Source organism: Ovis aries, chromosome 5 (assembly GCF_016772045.2).
Source record: "Ovis aries strain OAR_USU_Benz2616 breed Rambouillet chromosome 5, ARS-UI_Ramb_v3.0, whole genome shotgun sequence".
Classification (NCBI taxonomy): domain Eukaryota; kingdom Metazoa; phylum Chordata; class Mammalia; order Artiodactyla; family Bovidae; genus Ovis; species Ovis aries.
In genome coordinates, this window is record NC_056058.1 from 12,463,924 (window position 1) to 12,484,944 (window position 21,021).

Below are 21,021 nucleotides of genomic sequence, written 5' to 3' on the forward strand. Positions count from 1 at the left end.
CTGCTGTGGGAGGAGAGGGCTTCAGGATGAGACCCAGTGGCTGATGGGAAACCCAGCCCTCCGCCCACTCTGGCCCCCAAGGTGGGGGTGGGGCTGGAGTAGTCCAGGTGCAACTTTCCCCACCCCCGACCCTGCAGAGCGCTGCTTGAGAAGGGCGGAGCAGCCCCCTCATCTTTCACTGGATTTATGGGAAGTTACTCCCCTTGTTAGTTTAGACATTAACTCAACCAGGACAAGCCAAGGCAAACAGACCAGCGCTGAGGTGGACAAGAGGACAAGCATCTTCCACCCACCGCCATGGATGTGCCCTGGGCCCTGGGGTTGCTTCTTCTCCTCCTGGGGATCCCGGTCGCCCAGGCTGAGCCGCTGTGAGTCAGAACTGAGGGGACCCTGCCGCTGGCATGATTCCTTGCATTTGACCCCAGTCCATCACTTCCCCAACTTGAATCCCCCCATGCCCCCGTGTATGTTCACTGGCAGGTACATCCTGGTGACCCCCCGGGTCCTGCGGATCGGCAGCCCAGAGACCATCCATGTGGAGGCTCATTCTGACTCCAGTGAGCCCCTCAGCCATCCCCTTGAGGTGAATCTCAGCGTGTGGGATTTCCCCAGGAAGAATACTCTGGTGGCCAGGAGAAAGCTCGTTCTCTCACAGGAAAACCACTTTATGGACCAGGCCTCAGTGACGGTGGGTGACAGGCCAAGATGAGTGGGCTGGATATACCTGCTGCTCCTCTTATGTCCTATTTTTTAACTTATTGAAGTATAGTTGGTTTACAATGTTAATTACTGCTCTACAGCAATAGTCTTCCCTGGTGGCTCAATGGTAAAGTACCCAGCAGCAGTGCAGGAGACTGGGATTCTACCCCTGGGTCGGGAAGATCCCCTGGAGAAGGGAATGGCTACCCACTCCAGTATCCTTGCCTGGAGAATTCCATGCATAGAGGAGCCTGGCAGGCTATAGTCCATAGGGTCATAAAGAGTCACACACAACTGAGCGACTAACACTTCTTCTTTTCAGAAAATCTCAGAGTAATCAAGTGAACGGTTAAAGGTGGGAAGGAGAAGATGGCTTTGTTTCAGGGTGAACAGTCTGAGCAAAGACCTGGAAGGGAGATGCAGCATGGTGGTTTGGGAAGCAGAAAAAGATTTTAAGATCTTTCTTATTAGGCCTCAGCTCAGTTGGTAAAGAATCAGCCTGCAATGCAGGCTTTGATTCCTTTCCCTGGTTTGATCCCCGGGTCGGAAAGATCCACTGGAGAAGCGATAGTCTATCCACTCCAGTATTCTTGGGTTTCCCTGGTGGCTCAGATGGTAAAGAATCCACCTGCAAGGCAGGAGACCTGGGTTTGATCCTTGGGTTGGGAAGATCCCCTGGAGAAGGGAATGGTTGCCTGAAGAATTCCACGGACAGAGGAGGCTGGCAGGCTACACAGTTCATGGGGCCACAAAGAGTCAGACACAACTGAGTGACTTCCACTTTCGTACATTCTTTTTCGTATTCTATTCTATTATGGTTTATCTCAGGATTTGGAATAGAGTTCCCCGTGCTCTACAGGAGGGCCTTGTTGTTCATCCGTTCTATACCGGGTGGCATGCTTTATCCATTTAGAAATTCAAAGTCCCCTAAGTCTGGGCTCCAAGAGAGGCCTTGATTAGCCCACGTGACACCTCTGTGCAAATCTAAAAAGAAATAATACCAATCAACTTACAAAACAGAAAGAGACTCACAGTATTAAAGAACGAACTTATTCTTGCCAGGGGGGAAGGATGTGGGGGAGGGATAGTTAGGGAGTTTGGGATGGACATGTACACACTGCTGTATTAAAACGGGTAACCAACAAGCTCCTGGGAGCTCTGTTCGATGTTATGTGGCAGCCTGCATGGGAGGAGAGTTTATGGGAGCGGAGTTTGAGGGAGAATGGATACATGTACATGTATGGCTGAGTCCCTTCACCGTTCACCTGAAACTATCACAACATTGTTAATCGGCTGTACCCCAACACAAAATAAAAAGTTAAACTAAAATACAATAAATCGTAGCTTGAGATTTGAAAGAATAAAAGGCGCCCTCTGCTGGTGACTCGGGAAACAGCCTAAACGGGATTGCATCCGGCCTGAATGCCCTAGCTTGGCAGCAACCTGGGCGGTGCACGCGGGAACCTTCCCCCCAACGGCAGAGCCCGAGAGCTCCCACTCAATTGCTTCTCCAACACCTGGTCCAGGGCTTTGCCCGCAAGGATGGAGACCCCAGCAGACCCTAAGGAGTGTGGGCATCTCTCCCCAGATTCCCGAGGACCTGGTCTACCCCCCAAAACCCGGGACGCAGTATGTCATCATCAAGGCAACCTGGTCGCCCACCTCAGTCTCCTCATCCATGGAGAAGCTGGTGTTGGTGGCTCCCCACGCTGGATACATCTTCATCCAGACGGACAAGACCATCTACACTCCCGAGCAATCAGGTACAGCCCCCCTGGGACCCAAGTTCCACCTCCCAAGGGGTCCTTCTGTCCAAGGCCCCCCTCCCTCACCGCCTAAGATCCTCATAACGATACCCAGCCCCTCTCCAAACCCTAGCCCACGCTCAGAGTCTTCCCTCCTCCAGTTCAATACCGGGTGTACACCGTGAACCACAGGATGGATCCTGTGCCAAGGACTTTCACTCTGGACATCAAGGTGACCTCTCCTGAGGGGACAGTGGATCCCAGGTTCTATCATATGCTGGAAGGCTGGGGCGTGAACCACCTGCTCTCTATTCCTGCAGAACCCGGAGGGGATTGCTGTGATCAGCAAGGATCTCCTGCCCGATAATGGTGTCTACATAAATTCCTTCACCCTCCCAGAGCGTATCAGGTACCCTGCCAGGGGCTCTAGAGATGGAGTGGGGGCAGGTCTTCCTTCTCAGGCTCCAACTCTCCTAACTTTGTGCCTCAGCATTGGGACCTGGACCATTGAAGCCAGTTACCAAACTGCTCCCAAGCAGAAGTTCAAGACAGGCTTTGAAGTGAAGGAGTACGGTGAGAAGGGCGTGCCGGGGAGGACAAGGTGGGTCCCCACAAGGAGTGGAGCTGGAAATGCAAGGAAGGTCTCGTGGTGCATGTTCCACGTGCCAGGGCCTGAGCTGGGGGCTGGTGAACAGGACCGTGTGTCCAGCCCACCAGAGCTGCCAGAATCATCGAGGAAGGAGCAAGTGGGGCAGGGAAGGGATGAGAGTAGGGCAGGCACAGTGAAACGCTGAGGGTAAGTAACTCTCTTTACTCCACCCAGTGCTCCCATCTTTTGAGGTCCAGCTGACACCCACCAAGACTTTCTTCTACCTCAGGGATGAGGTTCTGGGTGTGAATATCCAGGCCCGGTGAGTTCCTTTACCCCTAGCCTGGCCAGAATACCAGGGAGCCCAAGAAGCTGAATAGGCAGAGAAATGAGCCCTTCTGTAGCTCTTAGGGTATAAGAGAGACACTCTCTGCCACCCATGAGACATTCTTGTCCTGTGAGGTCGTGCACATCATCCCCTAGGTCTCCAGGGTTGCACAAGCCACCTTGTCTTCATAACGAAGTTACACCATATCTCACGGTTCGGACCATCTCTAAAGATCCATGAGGTCGCATAGGCAACTTTGCCATCTCCTGAGATTGTCCAGGTCATCTCTGGAGCTCAACAAAGCTGCAAATGGCACATTCACTGCCTTTTGGAATTTTACAGACCAGCTCCACAGCTCTATAAGGCTGTACAGGCCATGCTGTCTGCACAGGGTTGTAGTGGCCGTGTCTGTCACTTCTTGACATTATGCAGACCACTTCTTCAACTCTATCATCCCACACAGGTCACGTAGACTGCCTGATGAGGCTTCACAGACTGCCTTTGCCGCCCCAGGGGTGTTCAGACTTCCCTGTGGCTCCATATGGCTGTACAGCCTACCTCTGCCATCCTGGGAGGTTGCATAGGCCACATCTGCAACCCAACAAGGCTTCATGGGATTCTTTTGTCACCTCCCAGGCTTGTGTTGGTCAGTAATGGAATCATCTTAGTCACCAGGGGCCCCCTCTGCCCTTCCCAAGTGTTACAGCCTTTCCTCCAGCTCCATGAGGTCCTACAGGCTGTGTCTGCAGACACATGAGGTCATGTCTGCAGGCAGACACGTGAGGTCATGTCTGCAGGCAGACACGTGAGGTCATGTCTGCAGACACGTGAGGTTGTGAGAGTGCTTCAGAGCTAGTGAGATGGCTATCCATCCTCCAGGTATATATTCAACAAGCCAGTGGATGGACATGCTCTGGCCATCTTTGGGGTGAAGCAGGACTCCCGTCGGATCCCCATCCAAAGCTCCCTGCAGAGGGTGGAGGTGACTGAGGCTTACTCCTCTGCTGTCTCTCCTCCCCCACCTCCTCTCCCCTCTTTCCCCCTCTCCCACCTCCCTTCCTTTGACCATCCCGCACTTCCCAAGAAACCGTTTCCTCTCCTCTCTCCTACCCTGAGAGCAGATCGCTCAAGGCCATGGCCACATCTCCCTCCAGAAGGACGCACTGATGGCTGCCTTCCAAGGCTCAGAAGAGGACTTCATTGGGGCCTCAATCTTCGTCAACGTCACTGTCTTCTCCTCAGGTGCCATCCTCACCTGGGCCCCTGGCTAAGCTCACGACCCTGTGTCCTTTCCCAACCCAGGCACTCCACCCATGTGGCCTCAGGCCAGCTCCTTAGCAGAGAAATTGGGAAATGCCAGAAGGACTGGGAGGAGTCGGGCTTGTGTTACCATCTTATCTCGCCTTCACCAAGTGGTGCCTTCCGTACCAGCGGCCCTGCGTCTTCCCCAAGAAACTTAACATCTGCTGCAGATCTCATGGTCCCCTTGCCTCTCCAGGGGGTGAGAAGGTCCAGGCCGAGATCTGTGGGGTGAAGATTGTTCGGAGCCCGTACAACATCAAGTTCATCAAGACACCCCAGTATTTCAAGCCGGGGATGCCATTCCGCTTTAGGGTCAGAGTCTGGGTTTACTCCACTGAGGGACTCAGGGCCCCCCTCCCTGAAACAGACCTTCCCAGGAGACAAAATCCCACACTGGATTCACCTGCCTCCCAGAATTCATCTGTCTGAGAGTTGGGTCCATCACGTCTCCAGACCTATTCCAGGGTTCCCTCAAGTCGCAACTCAAATCCCATCAAAGCACAGAGATGGCTCCAGAATTTCTCCAAAGATGGAGGGGGGATGGTTACAGACCACAGTCAGCCTGGAAGGTGGTGCTTAGACGTTTATCTTGAGACTGCATTTGCACAGAAAGTGTGCTATTTTTGCATACGTTCTTTAGGGATGATTTTGAGATGTCTGGTGGGCATTATAAAAGCTGGTGACAATCCTACTCCAAGTCTTCCCCAAGCCCTGCATGTCTCCTCCTATGCTTTTCTCCCTCAATTCCCCCCACCGCTACCCACCTGGCACACCAAACCCCAGGGCTGCCACATCTGGCTTTACTCTGCAAAACTCTAAGCGGCACCATTCATTGGCACTAATGAGCGGTGCTCCTGGTGTTGTTCAGTGCACAACTTGTACAGCTGTGCAAAGCAGTCTTATCCAGACTGCCTTCACAGTTCCCACCTCTTACCTAAGGCCACTCTCAGGCCTGTCCTTGATCTCACACCAGATTCCACTCCAGGTCTTCGTCTCAAATCCCGATGGGTCCCCAGCCTCCAAAGTCCTCGTCAGCTGCAGGGATGAGAAAGCACAAACCACACTAAGCGGTGAGGCTACTCTGGTCATCAACACAGATGCCAGTCTGAAGGAGCTCACTATCCGGGTACCACACTTACGGGGCAGGGATGGTGGGGCTGGGGTTTTGTAAGCTGGAGGTGTTATTGGGGGGTTTACTTGCCCATCACTCTCCTGAGGTGAAAACTGAAGCACCAATCCAGCCAGAGGAGCAGGCTTCAGCCAGTATGACAGCGCGGCCTTACTCAACTCAAGATGAGTCAGGGAACTTCCTGCACATTGAAGTGAAGACACTGAGCACAGAAGTTGGCAGCAACCTCCAGCTGAGCCTCAACACGAATCTTCGAGATTCTTCTGTCAATAAAAAGATCACTCGCTTTACCATCCTGGTGAGGGGCTGGGACCAGGACTTGCACTAAGGAATTCTTTCTCTGGTACAATCCTGGCAAGCTGAGTTGGTGGGAACCATGTGGGATGGACCATCCCACATGGGCTGAAGCAAAGGGACTATGGGCCTCCTTTGTGGGCTGGGATAACCTTGGGGAAGGGCTGGTCCTGTCCTTCTCATCCTTACTCTCCCTTATCTCCAAGGTCTTGAGTAAGGGTCAGATTGTGCACGCCAAAGAAGTAAAAACTCATGGGAGTGTCTTAGCATCCACCATTATTGATGTGACTTCCAAGATGCTGCCCTCCTTCCGCATTCTGGCCTTTTATTTACTGCCCAAGGGGACAGGACAGGACCCTGAACTGGTGGCTGATTCCATTTTGATTGATGTGAATGACAAATGCCAGGAGAAGGTGAGCCTAACTCCTTACAGTTGTACACCGCCATCATAATTCTTGGGAGATAGTCTGTACAAAGTCAAGGGCTCTCAGTCTGGGGGCAAGGGAGAGGAAGAGGAAGTGATGTGGCATTAAAAACTCAACCTCGGAGGTGAAGAAGATGCAAGTAAGTGTGCAGAGTTGAGACTGGCCTGGTGGGGTTCCCAGATGCACCATCAGAGCTGAAGGGAGCATAGGCTTGAAAGTGGACCTCAGGAAGCCCCTTGGTGACCTATGAGCCTCTTTTTCTCACATCTCTCTTTTTCCTTGCTTAGCTGAAGATTGGCTTGAAGCATGAAGCATACGTCCAGCCTATACAACCCAGCAGCCGGGTGGCATTGAAGATTACAGGTGACGCAGAGGCCACAGTGGGGCTAGTAGCTGTGGACAAGGCTGTCCACATCCTGAACAGCAAGCACAGGTTCACACAGAAGAAGGTAAGAGCATGTGGGCTTCGAGCCAAAAGATTTCCTGGAGATTCTAGCTGGAGCCTCAGTTTCTTCACCTACTAAATGGGTAATATTGGTGATTGCAAAGATTCAAGGAGCCTGGGGACAGCAGAGAAGTTGGCAGGTGGTAAGAGCTCAATAAATTGATGATGGTGTGAAAATTATTATTTGAACCAGCAATTACAGTGTACCATCGCACCTTCCCTGGGGGGGTAATACAAGCTCCAAATCCAGGGTCCTCTCTTGACCCTCAGATCTGGGATACTGTAGAGGAACATGACGTTGGCTGCACAGCAGGCAGTGGGAAAGACAGACTTGCCGTGTTCAAGGATGCTGGATTGGACATGAAGATGAGTACAGGGATGGACACTTTGGCGAGCACAGGTACAGATCGGGGACAGGAGGAGGGCAGAGGCAGGGGAAGTGCTGTCCAGTGGTTAGGCACGTGGGCAGATGAGCTAAAATCCAGGACGCTGCTGCTTACCGTAGGTCAGTCATATTTCCTCTCTGATTCTCAATTTATCTGACCATAAAATATACATAGTAATAGAAGTAACTCACTGTGTGCTAATTAAGATGCAACTTTAGCCATGTTTATCAGAGATACAAATTAACATTATCTTAAACAAGGGAGACGTTTATTTCTTGCTCAGTAACAGGCCAGAGTGGAGAAGGCAATGGCACCCCACTCCAGTACTCTTGCCTGGAAATTCCCAGGGATGGAGGAGCCTGGTGGGCTGCAGTCCATGGGGTCACTAAGAGTCGGACACGACTGAGCGACTTCACTTTCACTTTTCACTTTCATGCCTTGGAGAAGGAAATGGCAACCCACTCCAGTGTTCTTGCCTGGAGAATCCCAGGGAGCCTGACGGGCTGCCGTCTCTGGGGTTGCGCAGAGTCGGACACGACTGAAGCGACTTAGCAGCAGCAGCAGCAGCAACAGGCCAGAGATTATTCTGGGACTCAGGCTCCTTCAAGCTTATTGCTCTGTTGTATCCCAAGATGGAGGCTAATCAGGACCTCCTTCCAGGCACCAGGACAAAGGGACTTGAGAAGACACTTCTCTCTCATCTTATTGGCCAAAATTCAGTCACACGGCCCATCTAGACGCAAGGGAGGCTGGGAAATGTAGTATTCATTTCTGAGTGATACGTTAAAGATGGAGGCTTAATTACTACAAACCACAGGGGAGAATGGATATATGGGGGACAACTAGGCATATCTTCTTTCAGCTATAAATAGTAAAAACAATAATGATTTCTATTTACTGCAAGATGGAGCCTGCACTAAGTACTTTTATATGCATGATCTCACAGATAGAACTGTGATTATTCCATTTTACGCAGCTGAAGAAATTAAAACCCAGAGAGGTTAAGTGACTTGCTGAAGATTGCACAGCTTTTAGGTGTCAAAACTTGAATATGAAGAGGCCATGAGATAAAATGAGGTGATGCATATAAAGCACTGGGTAGGCAGTAAGCACCCAGTAAGTATCAAGAATGTGGATAATGATCTTGACTTGTCCTCTCATTCTTCCCTCTGACTCCCAGACTGGCACTGCCCCCCAAGCCCCTCTCCCAGCCATCGCCGCCTCCGCTCCTTGAAGAGGTTGGAGACCAAGAGGAAAGCAGGTTAGTACTAAAGCTTGGTTCCCTGCTGCTGCTGCTAAGTTGCTTCAGTTGTGTCCGACTCTGTGCGACCCCATAGATGGCAGCCTACCAGGCTCCTCTGTCCCTGAGATTCTTCAGGCAAGAATACTGGATTGGGTTGCCATTTCCTTCTCCAATGCATGAAAGTGAAAAGTGAAAGTGAAGTCGCTCAGTTGTATCAGACTCTTCGCGACCCCATGGGCTGCAGCCTACCAGGCTCCTCCATCCATGGGAGTTTCCAGGCAAGAGTACTGGAGTGGGGTGCCATTGCCCTACCAGGGCTTAGAACAGAAAACTGAAACCACTCTAGATACTCCAGTGAGGAGAGGAGTGAGTTAATGATGGAAGTTAGTTAATGATGGAAGCTTTGAAATTCATTAGCTGAGCTTTGGGAATGGAAGTGGGAAGGGTGTTTGCTGGGACTCAACGTCACGCCACTGGAGATCTTGCGAAACAAAATCTCAGGAAATTGCTGTCAATATCCCTTGGGAAGCTGATGGGTCAATAATGAAACACAGAATTATGCCTGCTACAGAAACAGATGTTAGCCCACCTATCAACTACCACTGATGGTAGGGAAAACGGTCTCCACCTCTCTTCCGCTTTCCAAATCCTATACAAGAGCGTCTGAAAAGTAAAAGTGAAATGGAATTCTCCAAGCAAGAATACTGGAGTGAGTAGCCACTACCTTCTCCAGGGGATCTTCCCAACTCAGAGATCAAATCCGGGTCTCTGGCATTGCAGGCAGATCTTTTACCATCTGAACCACCAGGAAAGCCCCCGCAAGAGTTTCTAGGTGGCAGAATCTTGTTCCATCCAGAACCCTAGCAGCAAGGGAGTTGGGAAATGTAGTTTTTAGATGTCTAGAGTCTGTGATACTGAAAGGGGAGAAGGATAACATGTAGACGAAGACCAGGGTGTGGACAGGATCGAGAAGTCTAGAGCTGAAGGAAGATAGGAGGTAAGACTGGGTGTTTTTAGAAGATGGATTCTATGAATATTAGACTTTTCAGTCTCTTTGAGCAGTGCTAATTACTTTATGGGTCTAAATAAGGGGGAAATAAGTGAAGCCTAATAAAAATTTAGGTAAAACGCTATCGAATTTCAATATCAAAAATTCTGCTAACCTTCATGGAAAAGTACATATTAGAAACTGTTGTTATATTTATGATAACAATCCATCATATTACTTAACTATAGATATTCTATCATGTTAGATGGTAGATGGCGAGATTTTTAAACTGCTGTAATATTTTAATCGTTACGTGCATTCCTTCAGTTGGATAATTTAGAAGCCTTTCAACTTGGCATCATGCCCTACAGCAAGTTTTGTGTTTTCATTTTTTAAAAATACACAATAGAACCAAGTGTCAAAATTGCATCTTTTTAAGGCTTATTTATTTAATTTTGGTTGTGCTGGGTCTTCGTTACTGCAGGCAGCTTTCTCTCGTTGCAGAGAGCAGGGGCCATGCTCTAGTTGCCGTGCGCAGGCTTCTCACTGAGGTGGCTTCTCTTGTTGCGGAGCACGAGCTCTAGGGCACAGGCCTAGTAGTTGTGGTGCCTGGTCGTAGTTGTGGTCCCTGGTCGTAGTTGCCCTGTGGCGTGTGAAATCCTCCCAGATCAGGGATCAAACCTGTGTCCCCTGCGTTGATGGGCAGATCCCTCGTCACTGCACCACGAGGGGAGTTCCACAATTGCATCTTTAATAAATAAACATGGCATTGCCAATCCCCATCCAAAAGGAAGGAGGAAGAGGAGTGCTTCTGAGCTGTGTGACCCTGGGCCAGTGAACTGATCTCTCTGTGCTCAATTTCCTCATTAGAACACATCACAAGGGAAGGGTTCAATGTGAAGCTTCAGGGGAAAGATAGAGGCAAAGCTCTAGGGACAGCATTGCCAGAGATGCGGCTAAACAGAGGTCGAGTGTCATGGTGCTTAGGTGGATGGGTCCCTGCTTCTTCAGGTCCCTCCCAGCTCCCCCTCTGTCCCTCTAACTCTGGCCTGCAGTGAACAAGTTCAAGACAGAGCTGGAGCAGAAGTGCTGTGAGGCTGGGCTCCGGGAGAACCCAGTGGGACTGTCGTGTGAGGAGAGGATCCCGCATGTCCGCTATGGACCAGTCTGCATCGCTGCCTTCCTGAGCTGCTGCCAGCTGTCTGAGACCCTGACTCGGGAGGCCAGAGAGGAGCAGCTGCTTCTGGGGACAAGTGAGGGGGCCATGGCAGGAGGCACAGGGTTGGGAGGGCTCCACTGAAGGGTATGGAGTGCGATGGAGGGTTGGAGTGGGAAGACCCCACTGAAAGGCCTGGTGGATCATGGGAGACGTGCAGAGGAGACCCTGCCCTGCATCTGCCCCCTGCAGCGGATGAAGACGATGACTTAGATGACCTCTTCCTGGAGGACGAGCCTGTCCGGAGCTTGTTCCCTGAAAGTTGGTTCTGGAAGACCATTACTCTGCCAAAAACCACAGCGGGGTAGGATTATGACTCTCACGTCGGCCTCTGGTCCCTGGCCCTTCCATGCATTATCAGGGGATGTGGAATCTTCCCAGACCAGGGATCGAACCTGTGTCCCCTGCTTAGGCAGGCAGATTCCTAACCACTGCACTACCAGGGAAGTCCTAAGATTGCGTCTTTAATAAGTAAACATGGCATTGCCCATCCCTCTCCAAAAGAAAAGAGGAAGAGAAACAGCAGCTGCAGCAGCAGCAGCATAAATCCCACTCCTGGCTCTGCCGCTCGTGAGCTGTGTGACCCTGGGCCAGTGTATTGACCTCTCTGTAGCTCAACTTCTCCGCAAGTGGAATGCTTCTAAGTTAGCTAACTGAAGGGATGCACTTAAAGACTTTAAAATATAACAATTTAACCATCTTATTGTCTACCACATAACAACTATTAGAACAGCTATAGGTCGGTAATATGACTTGATTGTTGCCGTAAATAAAACAACTGTTCATATTATGTACTTTTTTCAGGGCCAGTGCTCCCGGGGTGATACTGAGCTCTCAGAATCGTCCCATGCCTTCCTGGGTGGGGATAAAGATCCCAGTGGGTTCCCATCCCAAATGATGGCCCTCTAAGGATAATGTCTCTAATTGGGTGACTGACTCACTGACCCCTCCATAGTGATGTGAAGCCCAAGACAGTGACCTTCAGATCAGAGGCTCTGTCTAGGCAGCACAGACTCATCATGTCCCCTCCATCCACCCCCTGGGGCTTCCTGCAGCATCTCCCAGTACACCACCGATGTGACCGTGCCTGATTCCATCACCACATGGCAGTTCGTGGCTGTCAGCATCAAGACTGGACAAGGTGACCCCACAAGCCCAGTGCTGAGGAAACAGGAGAATGGCCCTGAGCAGCCCCCACCCCCACACCCAGGACAGTTGGCCTTTTCTTGACGGCGAGTGCTCTCCTGGTTCTAGGTCTTTGCGTCTCAGATCCCTTTGAGCTGACAGTTATGAAACCCTTCTTTGTGGATCTTAAGTTGCCCTTCTCCGTGATCAGGAATGAGCAAGTCCAGATCCAAGCTGTGCTGTACAATTTCTTGCAGCAGTCAATCAAGGTGAAGCCCCCAGCCTTCCCCCTGTCCCTTCAAACGTATCTGTTGGCGTGTTTTATGAAAAGGGATGGAGTGTGTCCATTTATCGAAGGGGCCACTGAAGTGGCAGCCTTTTTGTGAAAGCTTCTAAGACATTTTCTCACTTAAGCCTCACAATAACCCCAGGAGATGGATGCTCTGACCATTCTCAGTTGAGAGATCATTGCTTCCTGAGGTTACTCCGCACCCAAGTGACAGAAGCCTGGAATGCTTCAGCCCCTGGGGTCACACTTAGTGACTGCACGTCAACAAAAAGTGACAGAAGGGGTTTGAACCCAGGCAGGGTCTTTACTCTCAACCACTATGCGACATTGTCACATACTCAGGATTCTCAGGACGGAGGCAGGGAGGAGACTGTGACTTTAGGGTCCTGGGCCTCCTCAGGCAATCAAGATGCCCTAACCGTGCCCTCTGCCCCAGGTCCGAGTAGAGTTCCCTCACAAGGAGTCATTATGCAGCGCAGCAAAGCCAGATGCCCCTTCCCGCCGGATAGTGGCTGTGCCCCCCTTCTCCTCCAAGGTGGTGCCCTTCGTGCTCCTTCCACTTGAAATAGGCAAAGTGGATGTGGAGGTCAGGGCCAGAGGCTCCATGGTCCAGGACCACGTGCGGAAGACACTCCTGGTCCAGGTAATGGGCACTCCCCAGCCCTTGCTGCCCATGTAGACAGTGGGGTGTCTACATTTGGGGCTCCAGGCTGTGTGATCAGGGGAGGGGCTGGTGGTTCCAAGATCAACAAACAGGCAGGAGTGAGGGGCATGCCAATGATTTAAAAGTTCAATCACAAAGCCCCTCACTTTGGGACTTTGGAGTCAGGCTTGGGTTCAAACCTTGTGTCTGCTGTGTGATCTTGGGCAACTTACTTAACTTCTCTGAGCCTCATTTGCAGGATGAGAATAATCCTCACAGCCATGAGTGATCAGAGAGCTGTGAACATTACACACAACCAGTGCCTGACCCATCAGTAATCATATTTTATTTACTTGACAAACACGTGTTTAACACTTAGGATATAGCACTTTGAAAATATTAACTCATTGAGCCCTCAGAACAACTCTGTGAGATAGGAGTTATTATCCGCTCCCTTTTATGGATGGGAAAACTGAGGCACAGGGGGATGAAGTGTTTTGTCCAAAGTCATGCAGCTAGGAAGCAAAAGAGCTGGGATTTGAACCTGGTTATCTGGGCTCCAGAGTCCCTGGTCTTTTTTTTTTTTTTTTTTTTACTTTTTTGTTAGTTTGTTTTTGGCTGTGCTGGATCTTTGTTGCTGCCTGTCAGCATTCTCTAGTTGCAGCAAGTAGAGTTACTCTCTGTTTGTGGCGCATGGCCTTCTCTTTGTGGTGGCTTCTCTTGTTGCAGAGCACTGGCTCTAGGGTGCAGTGAGTGAGCTCAGTAGTTGTGGTCCATAGACTTAGTTGCCTCAAAGCATGTGGAATTGCCCCAGACCAGGGATTGAACCCGTGTCCCCTGCATTAGCAAGAGGAGTCTTAACCATTGGACCACCAGGAAAGACTGAGTCTGCTCTTTATAGCTAAGCAAGACGTCCTCTTACTGTCATTATGAATGTCATTATACCTATTGTTTTTAACCTGCTTCTTCATTGCATCCTACAGGCAGGGGGTCAGACTGAGCAAATATCCCAAAGCTTCCTCCTGAACCCCCAAGGTTTGTGGGGTTTTCATGGGGCTTGTGGGATCCTGGGGCCATGCTCTGGTGTAGGGAAGGTCTGAAATGAGGGGGTCCGGCTAAGTGGGCAGTCTGAGCTTCTCCCAAAGTCTACGCACCCTGACCTCCCCAGTCCCAGAGCCCACTCATCACACAAGGCTGTGCCTGCTCAGGTCAGACCCAGATGCAGCAGGTGCCAAAACAAGAATTCTTGAACAAGATGCCCAACACAGAGGCGGACGTGTTTGTCAGCGTCCAAGGTACCTAGGAAACCGAGCTGGCTCCTGTAGGGGCTGGAGTGGGTGTGGGGTGTGCTGGCTCCTCCAGAGCCCACCTGGGCACAGAGCGATGGGGGAGACCTGGTGGCTTAGACTCTGCCCACCTGACAGGTGACATCCTGGGCGAGACCATCCTGGGGACCCTGACACCCAGTGAAGCATGGCGGCTGCTGAGGATCCCGTCTGGCTGCCCTGAGCAGACGCTGAGCTCCCTGACACCCGTGGTCATCCTGACACGTTACCTGGATACCACGGGCCAGTGGAACAAGGTTGGGGTGGAGCTCAGGGAGAAGGTGATGAAGAACCTTGCCAGAGGTGAGAGCGGGTCACCTCCTGGGACCTTGATGAGGGTGTCTGAGTCTCTCAGGCAGAGTGCTGAGGTACCCTTGGGGCTGAAGGAGGCCCCCACTGGCCTCTCCCAGACAATAGCACCCGAATTCTGACTCCCAGGGGGCTTCCCTGGTGAACCAGTAGTTAAGACTCCACACTTGCCCTGCAGGGGATGGGTTGGCTCCTTGATTGCAAGTGTGCGTCTGGTGTGCACGCTCAGTTATTCAGTCGTGTCCGACTCTTTTGCAACCCTATGGACTATCGTCTGCCAGGCTCCTCTGTCCACGGGATTCTCCAGACGAGAATACCGGAGTGGGTTGCCATGGCCTCCTCCAGGGGGTCTTCCCAACCCGGGGTTCAAAACTGCATCTCTTGCGTCTCCTGCCCTGGCAGGCAGATTCTTTACCACTGAGCCACCTGGGAAGCCCTGGATCCCTGGATAGGGAACTAAGATTCTGCATGCCCTGTGGCACAGCCAAAAAAACAGTTCTCAAACTCTGACTTCTCTCCCAGTTGGCAGCCTAAGACCAAGTTCCCCAGGTGACCTCCAACTATGACTGACCCCCAGGTTATTCCTTCACCCTGACCCTTCTCCCAGGCTACACGTCTCATAACAGACACCCTGGTTTACCCTAAAGCAGCAACTTCCCAGGTTATGTTATATTTAGACACTGTCCCAGGCTTTAGCCAGTCAGTTCCATGCCCTGGGCTACATTCCCAGGGAACCCCCAGGTAGAAAACTCCAGAATAATCCCAGGTGGTGTCTTCCTGGTTACACCTGAATGACAACACTCTCCCAGGTTACATCCAAACCCCCCAGGTAACAACCAGAGATACACACCCTGCTTACACCCAGACGGAGACCCTCAAGCATGTCAGGATGGCCAAGTGGTCTAAGGTACCGGACTCAAGTTTCTACTTCCCCAGACAGAAACCCTCAAGTTAGTTTGGACACTCACCCCTCCTCTCCCTGGTTACACTCAGACAGCAACCCTCCATCCGCATGCTCTGGATGGTGCTCCATCCGGCTAACACCCAGACGCTATCATCCCGTGTTAAGCCCTAACAGTAAACCTGAACTTCCCTGCAGGCCCAGTGGCTAAGACTCTGCGCTCCCGATGCAGGGGCCTGGGTTCCATCCCTGGTCAGGGAACTAGATTCTTCATGTCACGATGAAAGATCCTGCTTGCCTACAATGAAGACCGAAGATCCCATGTGCTGAGACTAAGACCCAGTGCAGCCAAGTAAATAATTTTAAAAAACCTCCAATAACCTTCAGATAATACCCAAGTAGCAATGCTCAGAATCCGACAGAGAGGTGCCCCCTCCAGACTGCACCCAGGAGTAACCCCTTCTGACTGCTACTGACACCTTTAGATTACAACCAAGAAACAGCCCCCAAGAAAACACCTAGGTTGTGGCCCCTCAGGGTTTCCTGGTGGCTCAGTGGTAAAGAATTTGCCTGCAACGCAGGAGATGCTGGTTCATCACTGGGTTGGGAAGATCCACTAGGGAAGGGAATGGCAACCCACTCCAGTATTTTTGCCTGGAGAATCCCATGGACGGAGGAGCCTGGCAGGCTGCAGTCCATGGGGTCCCAGAAGAGTCAGACATGACCCCTCAGAATATGCCCTTTCCTGAGTTTTACCTTCCACGACCCTTGGTAGCAGTAATTCCCCATCACACCCTTCCCCGGAGGACCCAACAGCACTTTCCAGTTTATTCCCATATACAACTGTCCCCTGGATCCCACGGTCACACTTGGCCATGACCATCGTTTACACCTGGGCCCTGCAGGCCTCTCCGTTCTGCACCTGGACAAGTCACCACCTCCAGGTTCCATCAATATGCAAAGCACCCCTAAGTCTCACCCACACCCTGCTCCCCAGATTCTGCCTGGTAACTGACCCCTCCCTTGACCACACCCAAACACCAACTCTCCCTGTAAATTTCCCATCCACCTATTTCCCCAGGGTACAGCCAGATGTTGACCCACCGGAGTGAAGATGGCAGCTACCACACCAGCAAGGGAAACCCAGGAAGCACCTGGTAAAGATGAGGACACTGGTGGGAGGAGCCAGTCTGGGGCTCAGGGACCCCAGGAGCACCCCAACTGTGGGATCTTGGGGCAGGCAGGCTGGGGGGGGGGGCAGGCAGACTGTGGGGCCAGTGGTGTTCCAAGTTGCTATGGTGTCTGGCATAGACCTCTCCACAGAGCAGAAGCCCCTGTCCTAGAATGCCTTGGTTAATGCTGCCAGCCATCACCCACCCATCTCCCTCCCAACAGGCTCACGAGCTACGTATTCAGGGTCTATGCCTTGGCCTACCGCACCATGACGATCAGGGCGCTCAGTCTTGATTCCGTCTGCAACATCGCCAACTGGATCATCACCCACAGACAGCGGACACGTGGGAACTTTGTGGAGGAGAGCCCTGTGGTCATGTGGTCTATGCAGGTACCCACCATCTGCCTGGCTGAGCTGTTCAAATAAAACCCCAGGGCTCTGCATGTGGGGAGGGGATATCAGCCCCCTGGCATGTTCACAGGTAGAATGAGAACAGGAAAGGGCTGAGGCCCAGCACCCAGCATCACATCCCCCTGCTCTGGACCACCCTGGACTCTATTACAATGTGGGGAGGTGGGGTACATCCAGGACCCACCCCTGCCTCAACCCTACTTCAACGAGTTGCCAGTCCCGGCCCACCTTTCTCTGGGTCTGAGTCCTCCCTGTTTCCCCAATCAATACACCCATCCCTACCAAGTACTCCTCCACACCAGCCTCCAGAAACAACTTTTAAAGTGGGAGGTGTGAGATTCTGGAAGGCTTCATGAGGGGACGATGGGCTTCCCAGGTGGCTCAGTGACAGAGAATTCACCTGCCGGTGCAGCGGACATAAGAGGTGTGGGTTTGATCCCTGGGTCGGGAAGATCCCCTGGAGGAGGAAATGGCAACCCACTCCAGTCTTCTTGCCTGGAGAATCCCGTGGACAGAGGAGCCTGGTGGGCTACAGCATATGGAGTTGTGAAGAGTCGGACATGGCCGAGTGACCAAGCGCACGCACTCTGATATTTATACAGACCTGGGGAGGAGAGGGAACGAGTCCCAGTGGATAACTAAGGCCAGAGTGTTCCTTGCAGAGGAAGCAGCATGTGCAAAGGTCCTGAGGCTGGAATGTGTCCAACATGTTTGAGGAGCAGTGAGGAGGCCAGTGTGCCTGGAACAGAGTGAGCAAGGGGAGAGGGGGAGAAGGTGAGAGGAGGGAGGTGGTGGAACAGATTGCGCAGGGCCTTCTGGGCCAAAGGGAGGACTTGAGCTTTTCCCCTGAGTCAAGGTGGGAGCCACTGAAGATTCTGAGCAGAGGATGGATGCAAACTGATCCAAGAGTTCATGGGCTTCACTGGCCACTCCAGAAAGAAGGAGCTGTGGGCTATGTATTAGCTTCCTAAGGCGGCCGGAACAAAGCAGCCCAACTAGGTGACTTAAAGCAACAGAAACATATTTATTTTGTCACAGTTTTGGAGACTTAAAATCCAAGATTAAAGTTTTGGCAGGGCCATGCTCCTTTGGAAGGCTCTGGAGGGTGGGGATGGGGAGGGGAGAATCTTGCTTTGTCTCTTCAAGCTTAGATGTTCCTGGCAATCCTTGGCATCCTTTGGTTTGTAGCCACATCACTCCAATCTCTGCATCCAACATCACATGCCTTTCTTCCTTCTGTGTGTGCTTTCTTATATGCACACCAGTTATTGGATATTGGACCCACCCTAACCCAGTAGAACCTGTACTAGTCGCTGAGTCATGTCTGACTCTTTGTGACCCCATGGACCACCAGGCTCCTCTGCCATGAAATTCTCCAGGCAAGAATTCTGGAGTGGGTTGCCACTTCCTCCTCCAGGGGATCTTCCCAACCCAGAAATTGAACCCAAGTCTCTTTCATTGCAGGCAGATTCTTTACCATCTGAGCCACCAAGGAAGCAGTAGAACCTGTTCTTTTCTAAATTTTTTTTAAGTTTTAAATTTTATTTATTTATCTGTGGCTGCACTGGGTCTCCACTGCTGCACGTGGACTTTCTCTAGTTGTGGCGAGTGGGGGCTACTCTCTAGTTGCAATGAGTAGACTTCTCATTGCCGTGGCTTCTCCTGTTGCAAACACAGGCCCTAGAGCTCTCAGGCTTCCATAACTGCAGCACATGGGTCTGGTAGTTGTGGTTCCTGAACTCTAGAGCACAAGCTCAGTAATTGTGGCACAGGGGCTTAGTTGCGCCACAGCATGTGGGATCTTTCCAGACCAGGGATCGAATACTTGTCTCCTGCATTAGCAAGCAGATTCCTCACCACTGAGTTACGAGGGAAGTCCCAGTATAACCTGTTCTTCACTTAGTGAGTTACATCTACGAAGACCCTATTTCCTAATAAAATCACATTCCAAGGTTCTGGGTGGACAAGAATTGGGGGAGGCGGGGGTGGACATTATTCAACCCAGCACAGGGATTGAGGGTGGAACCCCGGAGACTAGAGAAGAGTTTGAACCTTAAGTGGGTCATTTACTATCAATGGAGACATGTCTCCAACCCTAAGGTTCATTGCCAAGAAAATGGAGCTGCTGCAAGAATGTTTTGAGCTAGCTGAGAGAGTTTGGCACAGCGTCCTCCATGGCTGCCAGCTTTTGTTAGTAAGACAGACCCTGCACAGGCAAGTCTCAAGATAGCTCCTCCTCCTCTCCCTGTCTCCACATCCTGCTTTCAACATCATCCAGCCTAGAGCTGAGCACCCAGGAGCTGTTCAAGGTCAGAGAGGAGAGACTGGGGAAGGTGCCTCCAAGATGGTAAAGGGGTCATGGATCTGGTTCTGCATTTGCAGGGTGGCTACCAAGGCTCTGAGGCAGACATTTCACTCACAGCTCTTGTCCTGATCGCCCTGAATGAGGGGAAGGAGTTATGCAGCCAGAAGATACCGGTAGGACTCAAAGAGGAGGGCAGGGTCTGCAAGGTGCTGTAACCCCCGCACACAGGATGCTCCCTTGCCATCATGTCCTTCTCAGTCTTCTAACTCCCAGACCCCTTCCCCCCATCACCTCCCTCTAGCCTCCTCTCTTGACTTTCTAGAGTCTGGCTGACAGCATGAAGCGTGCCGGTGACTTCCTGGAGAAAAAGCTCCCCCACATTCGGACAGCTTTTGCCATGGCCATAACCTCCTATGCTCTGGCCCTCATCAGGAGCCCCCGAGCCAATGACCACCTGGACAGCTTTGCCAGCAAGGGTGGGTGTGGGCCACTTTTTAACCAGCTGTGTGTTCACCATAGCCATGGAGGCAGAGTGAGGGAGACTGCATGATCTCAAATCCAGCAAGGTGTGATTCATCATTTATTGTGCCAACCCTTGAGCTCAGGCCCTGAGAAACCAAAGTGAACAAGACTGATGTGGCCCCTCCCCTCAAAACTGCCACTGTCTTTATGGGAGGCTGGCAGAAGACAAACAGGTCACTAGAGAATTACAAATTGAGACTGGTGCTGAGATAGTAACATACAAGGTGGGTGGGAGTGATGATGATGAGGGGAGGGAAGTATAGACTGGAGAACTGGGAAGGGCCTCTGTGAAAAGGCGACCCCCTCAGCTGAAATGAAAGACGAGAAGGCTCACCTTCATGAAAATGTTATTCCAAGCAGAGGGGCTGGCTCATACAATTGCCCTGAAGTGAAGCGCTTGGTATGTTTGAGGCTAGAAAGGTCATTAGACACAGGTAATTGAGAGGGGTCTGCTTCCCATGGTCTTGCCCTATCCGATAGCTGAGGGTCCTTATCTCATCCTCTCCATCCCCCAAGTCAATAGGAGTGGAGTTAGATAAATTTACTTGTGGTGCGTCTGGGAAGGATGTGGAGGAGCTCCTTTGAACCTCAGTTTCCTCAACTCTAAATAGTGTCCCTGTCCCCTAGAGTGGTTCTGAAAAGTTCAGTGTCCATATGTCTCCTCAGTAAAGGTTTTCACATAAAGTAGGTGCTCAATAAAGTAGCCATGAGAGAGGATGAGATGGTGGGATGACATCACTGATTCAATGGACATGAACTTGGGCAAACTCCAGGAGATGGTGGGGGACAGGGAAGCCTGGCGTGCTGCAGTGCATGGGGTTGCAAAGTGCCAGACATGACTTGGCAGCTGAACCAAAACAATGACACAAGGAGAGGACAGGTTTGGGGAGGTGGCTCCAGATCTACATGACCAGGGGGACGCCTATCTTCTAGACAAAACCCATTGGCCAGTGGGTTTGGATGACCTGGACCTAGACGACTCCCTGTACACCATTGAGGCCACGGCCTATGCACTGATGCAGAAATTGGAGCTGGGTCGGCGCAATGAAACGCATGCCATCGCCAACTGGCTATTGAAGAAACGCCAGCTGGGAGGAGGCTTCCGGTCCACCCAGGTGACCAAACGGAAACTAGGGGTGGAGGGGTCGAGGGTGGAGGGTTGGGTTGCTAGCCGAAGTGCTGACACGACTGGCCCTTCGGGGCAGAGCTGTCCATGGTGCTGGTACCC

General features: G+C 51.6%; 1 protein-coding gene across 5 annotated transcripts in view; it reads left to right on the forward strand.

Moving 5' to 3' along the window:
• The first annotated feature begins 244 nt into the window (after positions 1 to 244).
• LOC101115706 (complement C3) overlaps positions 245 to 21,021 on the forward strand; it is a 29,621-nt gene continuing 8,844 nt past the window's right edge. For 4 of the 5 annotated variants that reach the window (XR_006059849.2, XM_042249908.2, XM_060415459.1 and 1 more), the window contains exons 1-29: positions 245 to 368; positions 481 to 688; positions 2,288 to 2,462; positions 2,606 to 2,676; positions 2,765 to 2,853; positions 2,935 to 3,017; positions 3,268 to 3,355; positions 4,241 to 4,343; positions 4,483 to 4,603; positions 4,860 to 4,975; positions 5,649 to 5,789; positions 5,881 to 6,090; positions 6,293 to 6,499; positions 6,799 to 6,960; positions 7,227 to 7,356; positions 8,523 to 8,603; positions 10,629 to 10,826; positions 10,982 to 11,093; positions 11,845 to 11,930; positions 12,044 to 12,183; positions 12,640 to 12,846; positions 13,830 to 13,881; positions 14,055 to 14,141; positions 14,271 to 14,474; positions 16,463 to 16,538; positions 16,777 to 16,945; positions 19,349 to 19,444; positions 19,594 to 19,747; positions 20,727 to 20,908. Coding sequence is in view for 4 of the 5 variants with exons in the window: in XM_042249908.2 (XP_042105842.1) it covers positions 298 to 368; positions 481 to 688; positions 2,288 to 2,462; positions 2,606 to 2,676; positions 2,765 to 2,853; positions 2,935 to 3,017; positions 3,268 to 3,355; positions 4,241 to 4,343; positions 4,483 to 4,603; positions 4,860 to 4,975; positions 5,649 to 5,789; positions 5,881 to 6,090; positions 6,293 to 6,499; positions 6,799 to 6,960; positions 7,227 to 7,356; positions 8,523 to 8,603; positions 10,629 to 10,826; positions 10,982 to 11,093; positions 11,845 to 11,930; positions 12,044 to 12,183; positions 12,640 to 12,846; positions 13,830 to 13,881; positions 14,055 to 14,141; positions 14,271 to 14,474; positions 16,463 to 16,538; positions 16,777 to 16,945; positions 19,349 to 19,444; positions 19,594 to 19,747; positions 20,727 to 20,908 (3,819 nt within the window). In the remaining variant the exon portion in view is untranslated. Of the gene's footprint in view, positions 369 to 480; positions 689 to 2,287; positions 2,463 to 2,577; positions 2,677 to 2,764; positions 2,854 to 2,934; positions 3,018 to 3,267; positions 3,356 to 4,240; positions 4,344 to 4,482; positions 4,604 to 4,859; positions 4,976 to 5,648; positions 5,790 to 5,880; positions 6,091 to 6,292; positions 6,500 to 6,798; positions 6,961 to 7,226; positions 7,357 to 8,522; positions 8,604 to 10,628; positions 10,827 to 10,981; positions 11,094 to 11,844; positions 11,931 to 12,043; positions 12,184 to 12,639; positions 12,847 to 13,829; positions 13,882 to 14,054; positions 14,142 to 14,270; positions 14,475 to 16,462; positions 16,539 to 16,776; positions 16,946 to 19,348; positions 19,445 to 19,593; positions 19,748 to 20,726; positions 20,909 to 21,021 lie in introns of all 5 variants that reach the window. The other variant, XM_060415458.1, reaches the window with a different exon arrangement.